At 42.8% G+C, this 15,826-nt stretch overlaps 1 protein-coding gene across 1 annotated transcript; it reads left to right on the top strand.

The window, feature by feature from the left end:
• Window positions 1-9: 9 nt before the first annotated feature.
• LOC117441015 (PHD finger protein 19-like) lies at window positions 10-15,813 on the top strand (the record flags this gene model as incomplete). Its single annotated transcript, XM_034077210.2, has 6 exons — window positions 10-95; window positions 1,714-1,851; window positions 2,164-2,230; window positions 2,346-2,431; window positions 7,222-7,299; window positions 14,204-15,813. Coding segments are annotated over 6 exons (738 nt in total), but the record flags the coding sequence as incomplete, so codon positions are not given.
• Between the last annotated feature and the right edge of the window lie 13 nt (window positions 15,814-15,826).

Raw genomic sequence — 15,826 nt, 5'->3', positions numbered from 1 at the left:
AAGAGTTAACAACCCGTCTCTCTGCAGCTGTCCAACACTCCTCCTGCAGAGAGGGGGCAGCACCTGCTGGAGGCTCTGAACAAATACAAGAGCAGGTAACACACACACACACACACACACACACACACACACACACACACACACACACACACACACACACACACACACACACACACACACGGTTTCTCAATACTATAATCTCCCCTCCTCTCTCCTCGGTTCCCCTCCTCTCTCCTCGGCTCCCCTCCTCTCTACTCGGTTTCCCTCCTCGACTCCTCCGTTCGCATCTCCTGTGGGCGGGACTAAGTCTCAAGGATAGGAATCGAGGAGGGGAGTGAGAGTATTAAGAAACCTCGACACACATACACTCACTCCCGAGTATAAATAACTGTGTGAGGATGTATTAATGTGTATTGAAGAAGAAGAATGGGAGGGATGAAACCCTCTCTAATGTTCTCGCATGCAGAGAAATGTGGCCTCTGCATTTAACCCATCCTAGAACCAGGAGTCTAGGGCCAGGAGTCTAGAGCCAAGAGTCTAGAGCCAGGAGCCTAGCACCAGGAGTCTAGCACCAGGAGTCTAGCACCAGGAGTCTGGCGCCAAGAGTCTAGCACCAGGAGTCTAGCACCAGGAGTCTAGCGCCAGGAGTCTAGCGCCAGGAGTCTAGCGCCAGGAGTCTAGCGCCAGGAGTCTGGCGCCAGCAGTCTGGCGTCAGGAGTCTGGCGTCAGGAGTCTGGCGCCAGGAGTCTAGCCCCAGGAGTCTAACGCCAGGAGTCTAACGCCAGGAGTCTAGCGCCAGGAGTCTAGCACCAAGAGTCTAGGACCAGGAGTCTAGCCCCAGGAGTCTAGCCCCAGGAGTCTAGCGCCAAGAGTCTAGCGCCAGGAGTCTGGCGCCAGGAGTCTAACGCCAGGAGTCTAACGCCAGGAGTCTAGCGCCAGGAGTCTAGCGCCAGGAGTCTAGGGCCAGGAGTCTAGCACCAAGAGTCTAGGACCAGGAGTCTAGAACCAGGAGTCTGGTACCAGGAGTCTAGCGCCAAGAGTCTAGCGCCAGGAGTCTAGCGCCAGGAGTCTAGCGCCAGGAGTCTAGCGCCAGGAGTCTAGCGCCAGGAGTCTAGCGCCAGGAGTCTAGCGCCAGGAGTCTGGCGCCAGGAGTCTAGCGCCAGGAGTCTAGCGCCAGGAGTCTAGAGCCAGGAGTCTAGAACCAGGAGTCTGGCACCAGGAGTCTAGCACCAGGAGTCTAGCCCCAGGAGTCTGGCCCCAGGAGTCTGGCCTCAGGAGTCTGGCACCAGGAGTCTAGCACCAGGAGTCTAGCACCAGGAGTCTAGCACCAGGAGTCTAGCCCCAGGAGTCTGGCACCAGGAGTCTAGCGCCAGGAGTCTGGCGCCAGGAGTCTGGCGCCAGGAGTCTGGCGCCAGGAGTCTAGACTCAGGAGTCTGGCGCCAGGAGTCTAGACTCAGGAGTCTGGACTCAGGAGTCTAGACTCAGGAGTCTAGGACTCAGGAGTCTGGACTCAGGAGTCTGGCACCAGGAGTCTAGCACCTTGCTCAAGGGCACCACGGCAGGGCAGGAGCTGAACTGGGACTTCTCCAAGTAGCAGTCCACACTCCATACTTAGGTCTGTCCGGGGACTTGAACCGGCGACCCTACGGCTCCCAGTCCAAGCCCCTACTGACTGAGTCACTGCCGGTGTGTAACGCTGCGTGTTGTGTTCAGGTTCCTGTGTGGGAAGGAGATAAAGAAGAGGAAGTGCATCTTCCGCCTGAGGACCAGAGTCCCCCCCACCCCCCCCTCCAAACTGTTTCCTGAGCGCGCTCAGAGCACTGCAGATGGGAGGGGCGTGGCCAGGCACAGGTGAGAGTAACACACACACACACACACACACACACACCCTAAAGCAAGTCATAAAGTTAGTTGTAGTCCTAGTGGTGTTATTACCTGAGAGCTGACGTGTGTGTGTGTGTGTGTGTGTGTGTGTGTGTGTGTGTGTGTGTGTGTGTGTGTGTGTGTGTGTGTGTGTGTGTGTGTGTGTGTGTGTGTGTGTGTGTGTGTGTGTGTGTGTGTGTGTGTGTGTGTGTGTGTGTGTGTGTGTGTGTGTGTGTGTGTGTGTGTGTGTGTGTGTGTGTGTGTGTGTGTGTGTGTGTGTGTGTGTGTGTGTGTGTGCAGTGCCTCAGCTGAGAGGAGGAAGAGGAAGTCCAAGTGGCTGCTGGAGGACGCCATCCCTAATGTCAGTGTGAGTTTCTTCTTCGTGGGTCCTGGGTCATATTGTCCGTTCATTTTAGGAAGGTGTTTTTGGACAATTCGACCGCAACCCAATCTGTCAGTACTTTCTTCTTCATGTGTTTCAGACGGAGCTCTCCTGCAGCTGGTCCTCCCCGCATCACATGGCCAACATCTTCGACTTCACGCTGGACGAGCTGCAGAGCCTGAAGAGGTGAGACATCATAATCTACTCTCTATCAACACGGAGACATCATAATCTACTCTCTATCAACACGGAGACATCATAATCTACTCTCTATCAACACAGAGACATCATAATCTACTCTCTATCAACACAAAGACATCATAATCTACTCTATATCAACACAGAGACATCATAATCTACTCTCTATCAACACAGAGACATCATAATCTACTCTCTATCAACACAAAGACATCATAATCTACTCTCTATCAACACAAAGACATCATAATCTACTCTATATCAACACAGAGACATCATAATCTACTCTCTATCAACACGGAGACATCATAATCTACTCTCTATCAACACAGAGACATCATAATCTACTCTCTATCAACACAAAGACATCATAATCTACTCTCTATCAACACAGAGACATCATAATCTACTCTCTATCAACACAGAGACATCATAATCTACTCTCTATCAACACGGAGACATCATAATCTACTCTCTATCAACACAGAGACATCATAATCTACTCTCTATCAACACAAAGACATCATAATCTACTCTCTATCAACACAGAGACATCATAATCTACTCTCTATCAACACAGAGACATCATAATCTACTCTCTATCAACACAGAGACATCATAATCTACTCTATATCAACACGGAGACATCATAATCTACTCTCTATCAACACGGAGACATCATAATCTACTCTCTATCAACACAGAGACATCATAATCTACTCTATATCAACACACAGACATCATAATCTACTCTATATCAACACAGACATCATAATCTACTCTCTATCAACACGGAGACATCATAATCTACTCTATATCAACACAGAGACATCATAATCTATTCTCTATCAACACAGAGACTTCATAATCTACTCTCTATCAACACGGAGACATCATAATCTACTCTATATCCACACAGAGACATCATAATCTACTCTATATCCACACAGAGACATCATAATCTACTCTCTATCAACACAGAGACATCATAATCTACTCTATATCAACACAGAGACATCATAATCTATTCTCTATCAACACAGAGACTTCATAATCTACTCTCTATCAACACGGAGACATCATAATCTACTCTATATCCACACAGAGACATCATAATCTACTCTATATCCACACAGAGACATCATAATCTACTCTCTATCAACACAGAGACATCATAATCTACTCTATATCAACACAGAGACATCATAATCTATTCTCTATCAACACAGAGACTTCATAATCTACTCTCTATCAACACGGAGACATCATAATCTACTCTATATCCACACAGAGACATCATAATCTACTCTATATCAACACAGAGACATCATAATCTACTCTCTATCAACACAGAGACATCATAATCTACTCGCTATCAACACGGAGACTTCATAATCTACTCTCTATCAACACGGAGACATCATAATCTACTCTATATCAACACAGAGACATCATAATCTACTCTCTATCAACACGGAGACATCATAATCTACTCTATATCAACACAGAGACATCATAATCTACTCTATATCAACACACAGACATCATAATCTACTCTCTATCAACACGGAGACATCATAATCTACTCTCTATCAACACAGAGACATCATAATCTACTCTATATCAACACGGAGACATCATAATCTATTCTCTATCAACACACAGAGACATCATAATCTACTCTATATCAACACAGAGACATCATAATCTACTCTATATCAACACACAGACATCATAATCTACTCTCTATCAACACGGAGACATCATAATCTACTCTCTATCAACACACAGAGACATCATAATCTACTCTATCAACACGGAGACATCATAATCTACTCTCTATCAACACAGACATCATAACCTACTCTATATCAACACAGAGAGACATCATAATCTACTCTATATCAACACAGAGACATCATAATCTACTCTATCAACACAGAGACATCATAATCTACTCTCTATCAACACGGAGACATCATAATCTACTCTCTATCAACACAGAGACATCATAATCTACTCTCTATCAACACAGAGACATCATAATCTACTCTCTATCAACACAGACATCATAACCTACTCTATATCAACACAGAGAGACATCATAATCTACTCTATATCAACACAGAGACATCATAATCTACTCTCTATCAACACGGAGACATCATAATCTACTCTCTATCAACACAGACATCATAACCTACTCTATATCAACACAGAGAGACATCATAATCTACTCTATATCAACACAGAGACATCATAATCTACTCTATATCAACACAGAGACATCATAATCTACTCTATATCAACACACCGACATCATAATCTACTCTCTATCAACACGGAGACATCATAATCTACTCTCTATCAACACAGAGACATCATAATCTACTCTATATCAACACGGAGACATCATAATCTACTCTATATCAACACAGAGACATCATAATCTACTCTCTATCAACACAGAGACATCATAATCTACTCTCTATCAACACGGAGACATCATAATCTACTCTATATCAACACAGAGACATCATAATCTACTCTATATCAACACACAGACATCATAATCTACTCTCTATCAACACGGAGACATCATAATCTACTCTCTATCAACACAGAGACATCATAATCTACTCTATATCAACACGGAGACATCATAATCTATTCTCTATCAACACACAGAGACATCATAATCTACTCTATATCAACACAGAGACATCATAATCTACTCTATATCAACACACAGACATCATAATCTACTCTCTATCAACACGGAGACATCATAATCTACTCTCTATCAACACACAGAGACATCATAATCTACTCTATCAACACGGAGACATCATAATCTACTCTCTATCAACACAGACATCATAACCTACTCTATATCAACACAGAGAGACATCATAATCTACTCTATATCAACACAGAGACATCATAATCTACTCTCTATCAACACAGAGACATCATAATCTACTCTCTATCAACACGGAGACATCATAATCTACTCTCTATCAACACGGAGACATCATAATCTACTCTCTATCAACACAGAGACATCATAATCTACTCTCTATCAACACAGACATCATAACCTACTCTATATCAACACAGAGAGACATCATAATCTACTCTATATCAACACAGAGACATCATAATCTACTCTCTATCAACACGGAGACATCATAATCTACTCTCTATCAACACAGACATCATAACCTACTCTATATCAACACAGAGAGACATCATAATCTACTCTATATCAACACAGAGACATCATAATCTACTCTATATCAACACAGAGACATCATAATCTACTCTATATCAACACACCGACATCATAATCTACTCTCTATCAACACGGAGACATCATAATCTACTCTCTATCAACACAGAGACATCATAATCTACTCTATATCAACACGGAGACATCATAATCTACTCTATATCAACACAGAGACATCATAATCTACTCTCTATCAACACAGAGACATCATAATCTACTCTATATCAACACGGAGACATCATAATCTACTCTCTATCAACACAGAGACATCATAATCTACTCTATATCAACACAGAGACTTCATAATCTACTCTCTATCAACACGGAGACATCATAATCTACTCTATATCCACACAGAGACATCATAATCTACTCTATATCCACACAGAGACATCATAATCTACTCTATATCAACACAGAGACATCATAATCTACTCTCTATCAACCCAGAGACATCATAATCTACTCTCTATCAACACGGAGACTTCATAATCTACTCTCTATCAACACGGAGACTTCATAATCTACTCTCTATCAACACAGAGACATCATAATCTACTCTCTATCAACACGGAGACATCATAATCTACTCTATATCAACACAGAGACATCATAATCTACTCTATATCAACACACAGACATCATAATCTACTCTCTATCAACACGGAGACATCATAATCTACTCTATCAACACAGAGACATCATAATCTACTCTATATCAACACGGAGACATCATAATCTACTCTCTATCAACACACAGAGACATCATAATCTACTCTCTATCAACACGGAGACATCATAATCTACTCTCTATCAACACAGATATCATAATCTACTCTATATCAACACAGAGAGACATCATAATCTACTCTCTATCAACACAGAGACATCATAATCTACTCTCTATCAACACAGAGACATCATAATCTACTCTATATCAACACGGAGACATCATAATCTACTCTCTATCAACACAGAGACATCATAATCTACTCTATCAACACGGAGACATCATAATCTACTCTATATCAACACAGAGAGACATCATAATCTACTCTCTATCAACACAGAGACATCATAATCTACTCTCTATCAACACAGAGACATCATAATCTACTCTATATCAACACAGAGACATCATAATCTACTCTCTATCAACACGGAGACATCATAATCTACTCTCTATCAACACAGAGACATCATAATCTACTCTATATCAACACGGAGACATCATAATCTACTCTATATTAACACAGAGACATCATAATCTACTCTATATCCACACAGAGACATCATAATCTACTCTCTATCAACACAGAGACATCATAATCTACTCTCTATCAACACGGAGACATCATAATCTACTCTATCAACACAGAGACATCATAATCTACTCTCTATCAACACGGAGACATCATAATCTACTCTATATCAACACAGAGACATCATAATCTACTCTCATAATCTGTCTCCTGATGTCTCCCAGCAGCAGCTCCAGTACGGCGGTCAGTATCGACCAGGAATCCACCTCCGGCTCTGCGACCAGCAGCTGCTCTCAGATCAGGTGACTCACTGATTCACTGAGTCACTAAGGGACTACCTGACTCACTAAGGGACTCACTGAGTCACTAAGGGACTATCTGACTCACTAAGGGACTACCTGACTCACTAAGGGACTCACTAAGGGACTACCTGACTCACTAAGGGACTACCTGACTCACTAAGGGACTACCTGAGTCACTAAGGGACTCACTGACTCACTAAGGGACTATCTGACTCACTAAGGGACTCACTGACTCGCTAAGGGACTACCTGACTCGCTAAGGGACTCACTGACTCACTAAGGGACTGCCTGACTCACTAAGGGACTCACTGAGTCACTGAGGGACTATCTGACTCACTAAGGGACTCACTGACTCACTATGTCTTTATGTCTTTATTAGGATCCCCATTAGCACTAGCATGAGCATTGGCTATTCTTCCTGGGGTCCTCACACACTCAAAACATACATAAACATACAACAAAATCAAAACAGCTCATAATTTCATGCTATTTACAGTGAAATGAAGTGAAACTAAAATGGTCATTCAATTATCGCCATCCTAAGGCCAAACAAAAGTAAATACAAATAAGTGTACATAATAATATATGCATACATAGCCACAGGCACAGTTCAAATTTACTTTGTAATACTTAAATAATTTTTTAGCAACCATTTGAAATGTACTTGAGAATTTTCCTGAATGATGTGAACCGGTAAAGAGTTCCAGCTGATCACGGCTCTGTACATGACTGTTTTCTGTCCCATATTTGATTTAGATTTAGGTAATACAAACCTTCCTTCTATTGTATGTCGTGTTTGATAGTTATGTTGTGCATATTGCGCTATAAATCTTTTTGATAATATATCTGGTGAGTGAGTCAATGTAATATTTCTGACAAAATTCAATAAAATATAAGTTGACCTCTGTCTGACAGTTAACCATTTCAGTGTCTCCAGCATTTCAGTGACTCTGGTTCTGTAGGAGCTCTGAGTGCACATCGTGCTGCCTTATTTTGTGCTACTTGTAGTTTGTTTAAATCTTTTTCAGCAGCACTAGACCATATAACCAAACAATAATCAAGCTGCGACAGAACCAAAGCATCCAAAACTTGTCTACTGACATCCATAGGCAAATATTTTACAATTCTTTTTACAAGTGACACACCCCTTCCCATTTTACATACAACATTATCAATTTGTTTAGACCAAGATAATTTATGATCCAGGGTTATACCTAGCAATTGTGTCTCCTTGACCTGTTCAATTTCAATATGGTTTAAATGTAGTTGCAATTTTGGTTCACCTTTTAACTGATGATTTGATCCTATTAATAACGATTTTGTTTTTCCCGCATTAAGTACCAACTTATTATTTATGACCCACTCTGATATCAGTAGTATATCTTTATTCATAACATTTGTCAACTCTCTTGTAGTTGATGCTGCATAATATATTGTTGAGTCATCTGCATACATTACAATTTTAGCTTTTTCTAACACTAATGGTAGGTCATTTGTAAAAATAGAAAATAAAAGTGGTCCCAAACAACTACCCTGAGGTACTCCACAGGTGACTTTTTTCATCTTTGAGAGACTTCCATTAAAAAAAACAGTTTGACTTCGATTTGTCAGGTAACTTTCTAACCACTTCAGCGTTTCCAAATGAAAACCATATTGTTCCAGCTTGTGTAACAACAAAGAATGGTCAATGACATCAAAAGCAGAACTAAAATCGAGTAGTACTGCACCCACTAACTTCCTATTATCTAGTTCGCCCTTCCAGTCATCTGTCATTTGTGTTAAAGCGGTGCATGTGGAATGGCCAGGTCTATAAGCATGTTGATACACAGTATTAAGTTTGTTACCTTCAAAGTATTTTTGTATTTGATTGAAAATTATTCTCTCCATTATCTTTGCTAATGCTGGTAATAAACTTATTGGACGGCTATTTGTACCAGAAAATGGTCCAGCTGGATTTTTTGCAAGTGGAATAATTTTTGCTATTTTCCATGCCTGTGGGCAAATACATTTATCAATACTCAAATTTATAATATGACAGATGGGCTCTGCAACAAAATTAGCAACATATCTAAGAAATGTACCAACTAAATTATCCACTCCTGGTGGTTTATCATTACATTTACCTAGTAGACATTCAACATCTGTAATTGTCACTTTTTCTATTTTAAATGTACACTTCTTATTTTTCATAATTAAATCCTGTATTAGAAATGTGGAGTTACTATTTATAGTTTGATTCATATTTATCCTCAAATGTTTTACTTTATCAAGAAAATAATCATTCAGATGATTAGCAATTTGTACTGGTTTCGTCAAAAATGTCCCATCCACCTCAAGATATGTTGAGGTGGATTTCGGCTTACGGCCCATCATGCCATTCACTAAGCTCCACAGTTTTTTCTTGTCATCCTTTATCTCTTTAATTTTATTTCCATAATACAACTGTTTTTTCTTTTTATTTAATGCTGTAACATAATTCCTTAACCTTCTATAAATGTGCCCGTCTGACTCATAACTTGATGAGAGAGCTACATTTTTTGCATCATCTCTTTGTTTCATTAGATCCCTTAATTCCTCATCTAACCAGGGTGCTCTAAAGTTCCTTACAGTCTGTTTTCTAAGTGGAGCCTGTTTATCAATCACCTGCATGAATAACAAATTGAAGACATCAAGAGCATCATCTGGATCGACTTTCTCAAAAACATGTTTCCAACATATCATTTGAACATCCTGGATAAATGACTCTTCACTAAAATATTTCATTGATCTCCTCACAATGACTTTTGGTCCAGCTTTTGGCACCTTTGTCTTTCTCACGATAATTATTAAATTATGATCAGAACACCCTACTGGAACTGATGAACCTGAGAACATACATGGCTAAAATTAGTAAATATATGATCAATACAAGTTGCACTTTTTGACCCATCTTTCTTGATGCATATCCTGTAGGTTTAGTCACCATTTGTACCAAGTTACATGTATTAATTATTGTCTGCAGCTTGTTTTTAAGGGCACAGTGCAACATATTCCAGTCAATATTTAAATCTCCGATAAAATAAATCTCTGTCAAGATCACAAACTTTGTCTAACATTTCACATAATTTGTCTAAATAAATTAAGTTTGCATTTGGAGGTCTGTAACAACATCCTACCAACAAAGGTTTCAAGTGAGGTAAATTAATTTGCAACCAAAGTACTTCAATATCAGCAGACATCAAATCATATCTCACTTTAGCTGGTATTTGCTTTTGAATGTATACTGCCACCCCACCTCCATCTGCATTCCTGTCCTTTCTAAATATTCTATATCCATCAATATCCACAGCAGCGTCATTAAATGTGTCATCTAAGTGAGTTTCAGATATTGCTAACAAATGAATACCACATGATAATATTTCCTCTATCTCAGACACTTTATTTCTTAAACTACATATATTGATGTGAGCCAATTTAAACCCTTTACTTGGTAACTTATTCAACATTAAGATGGCAATTTAAATGTTATCTCTTTTTCACTTCCTATCAAAATGAGAGCTGAACTAAAACATACATGTAACACAATTTCAACCACACACACCATCACCCAACATTTATCTGCACATAGATTGCTATAAATGTGCAGACTCACTCGCTCAATTAGACGAGCTTCACGGTAGCTCCCGAACATTTTAAATAATAGTATGAAATATATTCATGGTAATGTCTCGCAACACTAGATCTAATCAATACATCACAATTACATTTTAGGAAGAATAAACAACAATAGAGACAAGTTGAAATTTGTCTCTATTCAAAATCTAATAAACATAAATTCATACTCGCAGATGATGAAGTAAATAACTTCAAATAAATGAGTAGATAACTCAGACCAGTGAATATTGGCCCACAAGAAAATAAAACAATTGTGGAGATCACCAAAACTGCAACAATTTCCATTTTCATAATACAATTAATTTCTTCTCCTATATGTATAATCATACCATCTATCTGGTGATGTCAATCAGTCATTTCCCACCTTCATTTCTGGTTTGAACTGAAACCGGGCTTATCACTGTTTTATAGAAATGCTCAGCTTCACTACAGTCCCGATAAAGTTTGGTTTGTCCATTGAAGGTTACGATGAGCGTTGCGGGGAACAATAGCCCATGCCTCACCTCAGCCTTGCGCAGCTTCATCCTGACGTCATTGAATAGGGCTCTCTTCCTGGCAACATCCGGAGTAATATCAAGAAATATCTTCACTCGCATGTCACGGAAAAGAATCTCTCCCTTGCTTCTTGCCAGCTTCAAGATAGCTTCCTTAGCTTGATATCTCTGCATAGTGACAATCATAGGTCTGGGTCTCAAATCAGTCCCCTGCCCAATCCTGTATGCAATCTCGACTGCCGGTTCACATGAGAGCTCACTTCCGAACACCTCCTTTAAAAAGTTTGTCACAAAGGCAATGGGATCGCTCTTCTCAATGTCCGTTTTCAGTCCAATCACACGTAGATTAAACTTTCTGCTTTGAATCACTAAGGGACTATCTGACTCACTAAGGGACTATCTGACTCACTAAGGGACTACCTGAGTCACTAAGGGACTACCTGACTCACTAAGGGACTACCTGACTCACTAAGGGACTCACTGAGTCACTAAGGGACTCACTGACTCACTAAGGGACAACCTGACTCACTAAGGGACTATCTGACTCGCTAAGGGACTATCTGACTCGCTAAGGGACTAACTGACTCACTAAGGGACAACCTGACTCACTAAGGGACTATCTGACTCACTAAGGGACTATCTGACTCACTAAGGGACTCACTGACTCACTAAGGGACTCACTAAGGGACTATCTGACTCACTAAGGGACTACCTGACTCACTAAGGGACTCACTGACTCACTAAGGGACTACCTGACTCGCTAAGGGACTCACTAAGGGACTATCTGACTCACTAAGGGACTATCTGACTCACTAAGGGACTCACTGACTCACTAAGGGACTACCTGACTCGCTAAGGGACTCACTAAGGGACTATCTGACTCACTAAGGGACTACCTGACTCACTAAGGGACTCACTAAGGGACTATCTGACTCACTAAGGGACTACCTGACTCACTAAGGGACTCACTGACTCACTAAGGGACTCACTGACTCGCTAAGGGACTCACTGACTCACTAAGGGACTATCTGACTCACTAAGGGACAACCTGACTCACTAAGGGACTATCTGACTCACTAAGGGACTCACTGACTCACTAAGGGACTCACTGACTCACTAAGGGACTATCTGACTCACTAAGGGACTACCTGACTCACTAAGGCACTATCTGACTCACTAAGGGACTACCTGACTCACTAAGGGACTCACTGACTCACTAAGGGACTATCTGACTCACTAAGGGACTACCTGACTCACTAAGGGACTATCTGACTCACTAAGGGACTACCTGACTCGCTAAGGGACTACCTGACTCGCTAAGGGACTATCTGACTCGCTAAGGGACAACCTGACTCGCTAAGGGACAACCTGACTCGCTAAGGGACTACCTGACTCGCTAAGGGACTATCTGACTCGCTAAGGGACTACCTGACTCACTAAGGGACTCACTGACTCACTAAGGGACTACCTGACTCACTGAGGGACTACCTGACTCACTAAGGGACTACCTGACTCACTAAGGGACTATCTGACTCACTAAGGGACTACCTGACTCACTAAGGGACTCACTGACTCACTAAGGGACTACCTGACTCACTAAGGGACTACCTGACTCACTAAGGGACTCTCTGACTCCTTAAGGGACTATCTGACTCACTAAGGGACTACCTGACTCACTAAGGGACTATCTGACTCGCTAAGGGACTACCTGACTCGCTAAGGGACTACCTGACTCACTAAGGGACTATCTGACTCACTAAGGGACTCACTGACTTACTAAGGGACTCACTAAGGGACTATCTGACTCACTAAGGGACTATCTGACTCACTAAGGGACTCACTGACTAAGGGACTCACTAAGGGACTATCTGACTCACTAAGGGACTATCTGACTCACTAAGGGACTACCTGACTCACTAAGGGACTAACTGACTACCTGAGTCACTAAGGGACTATCTGACTCACTAAGGGACTATCTGACTCACTAAGGGACTAACTGACTCACTAAGGGACTACCTGACTCACTAAGGGACTAACTGACTCACTAAGGGACTAACTGACTCACTAAGGGACTACCTGAGTCACTAAGGGACTATCTGACTCACTAAGGGACTATCTGACTCACTAAGGGACTAACTGACTCACTAAGGGACTACCTGACTCACTAAGGGACTAACTGACTACCTGAGTCACTAAGGGACTACCTGACTCACTAAGGGTCTATCTGACTCGCTAAGGGACTAACTGAGTCACTAAGGGACTATCTGACTCACTAAGGGACTATCTGACTCGCTAAGGGACTAACTGACTACCTGAGTCACTAAGGGACTCACTGACTCACTAAGGGACTATCTGACTCGCTAAGGGACTACCTGACTCGCTAAGGGACTATCTGACTCACTAAGGGACTATCTGACTCGCTAAGGGACTAACTGAGTCACTAAGGGACTAACTGACTCACTAAGGGACTACCTGACTCACTAAGGGACTAACTGACTCACTAAGGGACTAACTGACTCACTAAGGGACTACCTGACTCACTAAGGGACTAACTGACTACCTGAGTCACTAAGGGACTATCTGACTCACTAAGGGACTATCTGACTCGCTAAGGGACTATCTGACTCGCTAAGGGACTAACTGACTACCTGAGTCACTAAGGGACTCACTGACTCACTAAGGGACTATCTGACTCGCTAAGGGACTATCTGACTCGCTAAGGGACTAACTGACCTTTGACCTTTGTGTGTCCTCAGAGGGGGGCTGGGCAGCAGAAAGAGGAAGCTGCCTAGCAACAGCTACAGCCAGTGGTCCAATCGCAGCGAGGCGGGGGAGGAGCCTCCCGAGCTGCTGGAGGAACAGGAAGCCGCCGGCCACTTCCTGTCCGACTGCCCCCCCCTGCACTCCTCCATCTCCTCGTACTTCGGGGGGGCGGGGCGGCTGAGCAGCGGCGAGCGGTACCAGGTGCTGGCCCGCCGGGTCACTGCGGGGGGGCAGACCCAGTACCTGCTGCAGTGGGAGGGCACCACGCCTTATTAGGGCGTCACATGACCTGCTGCAGTGGGAGGGCACCACGCCTTATTAGGGCGTCACATGACCTGCTGCAGTGGGAGGGCACCACGCCTTATTAGGGCGTCACATGACCTGCTGCAGTGGGAGGGCACCACGCCTTATTAGGGCGTCACATGACCTGCTGCAGTGGGAGGGCACGTTACTGTATCCTCATCATGTGAGCTACTGTTCAGCTCCCCTATTGGCTCATCGTATCCTCACCTGTGCAGGTATCATGTGAGCTACTGTTCAGCTCCCCTATTGGCTCATCGTATCCTCACCTGTGCAGGTATCATGTGAGCTACTGTTCAGCTCCCCTATTGGCTCATCGTATCCTCACCTGTGCAGGTATCATGTGAGCTACTGTTCAGCTCCCCTATTGGCTCATCGTATCCTCACCTGTGCAGGTATCATGTGAGCTACTGTTCAGCTCCCCTATTGGCTCATCGTATCCTCACCTGTGCAGGTATCATGTGAGCTACTGTTCAGCTCCCCTATTGGCTCATCGTATCCTCACCTGTGCAGGTATCATGTGAGCTACTGTTCAGCTCCCCTATTGGCTCATCGTATCCTCACCTGTGCAGGTATCATGTGAGCTACTGTTCAGCTCCCCTATTGGCTCATCGTATCCTCACCTGTGCAGGTATCATGTGAGCTACTGTTCAGCTCCCCTATTGGCTCATCGTATCCTCACCTGTGCAGGTATCATGTGAGCTGCTGTTCAGCTCCCCTATTGGCTCATCGTATCCTCACCTGTGCAGGTATCATGTGAGCTACTGTTCAGCTCCCCTATTGGCTCATCGTATCCTCACCTGTGCAGGTATCATGTGAGCTGCTGTTCAGCTCCCCTATTGGCTCATCGTATCCTCACCTGTGCAGGTATCATGTGAGCTGCTGTTCAGCTCCCCTATTGGCTCATCGTATCCTCACCTGTGCAGGTACATGATGCTATGCTAACATATATATGTGATATACACACAGATATCTACACACTGTGTGACATGTTATTATTAATGCTTCAGTGTTACTCAGTTCAAATGCAGCCAAAACACACACACACACACACACACACACACACACACACACACACACACACACACACACACTCCCACACACTCACTCACACACACTCACTCACACACACTCACACACACACACACACACACACTCACACTCACTCACACACACTCACACACACACACACACACTCACACACACACACACTCACACACAGTTAGGAGTGTTCGTGGTATGCCTGAATCAGTTTGTGTTGTTTGTTCCTGACATGTTAAACAGTCAGACCCCCCCCCCCCCCCCCAGCTGTCTAA

The sequence above is a fragment of the Pseudochaenichthys georgianus genome, unplaced genomic scaffold (genome assembly GCF_902827115.2).
Source record: "Pseudochaenichthys georgianus unplaced genomic scaffold, fPseGeo1.2 scaffold_1401_arrow_ctg1, whole genome shotgun sequence".
Taxonomy (NCBI): domain Eukaryota; kingdom Metazoa; phylum Chordata; class Actinopteri; order Perciformes; family Channichthyidae; genus Pseudochaenichthys; species Pseudochaenichthys georgianus.
This window is presented reverse-complemented; position numbering and strand designations above follow the sequence as displayed.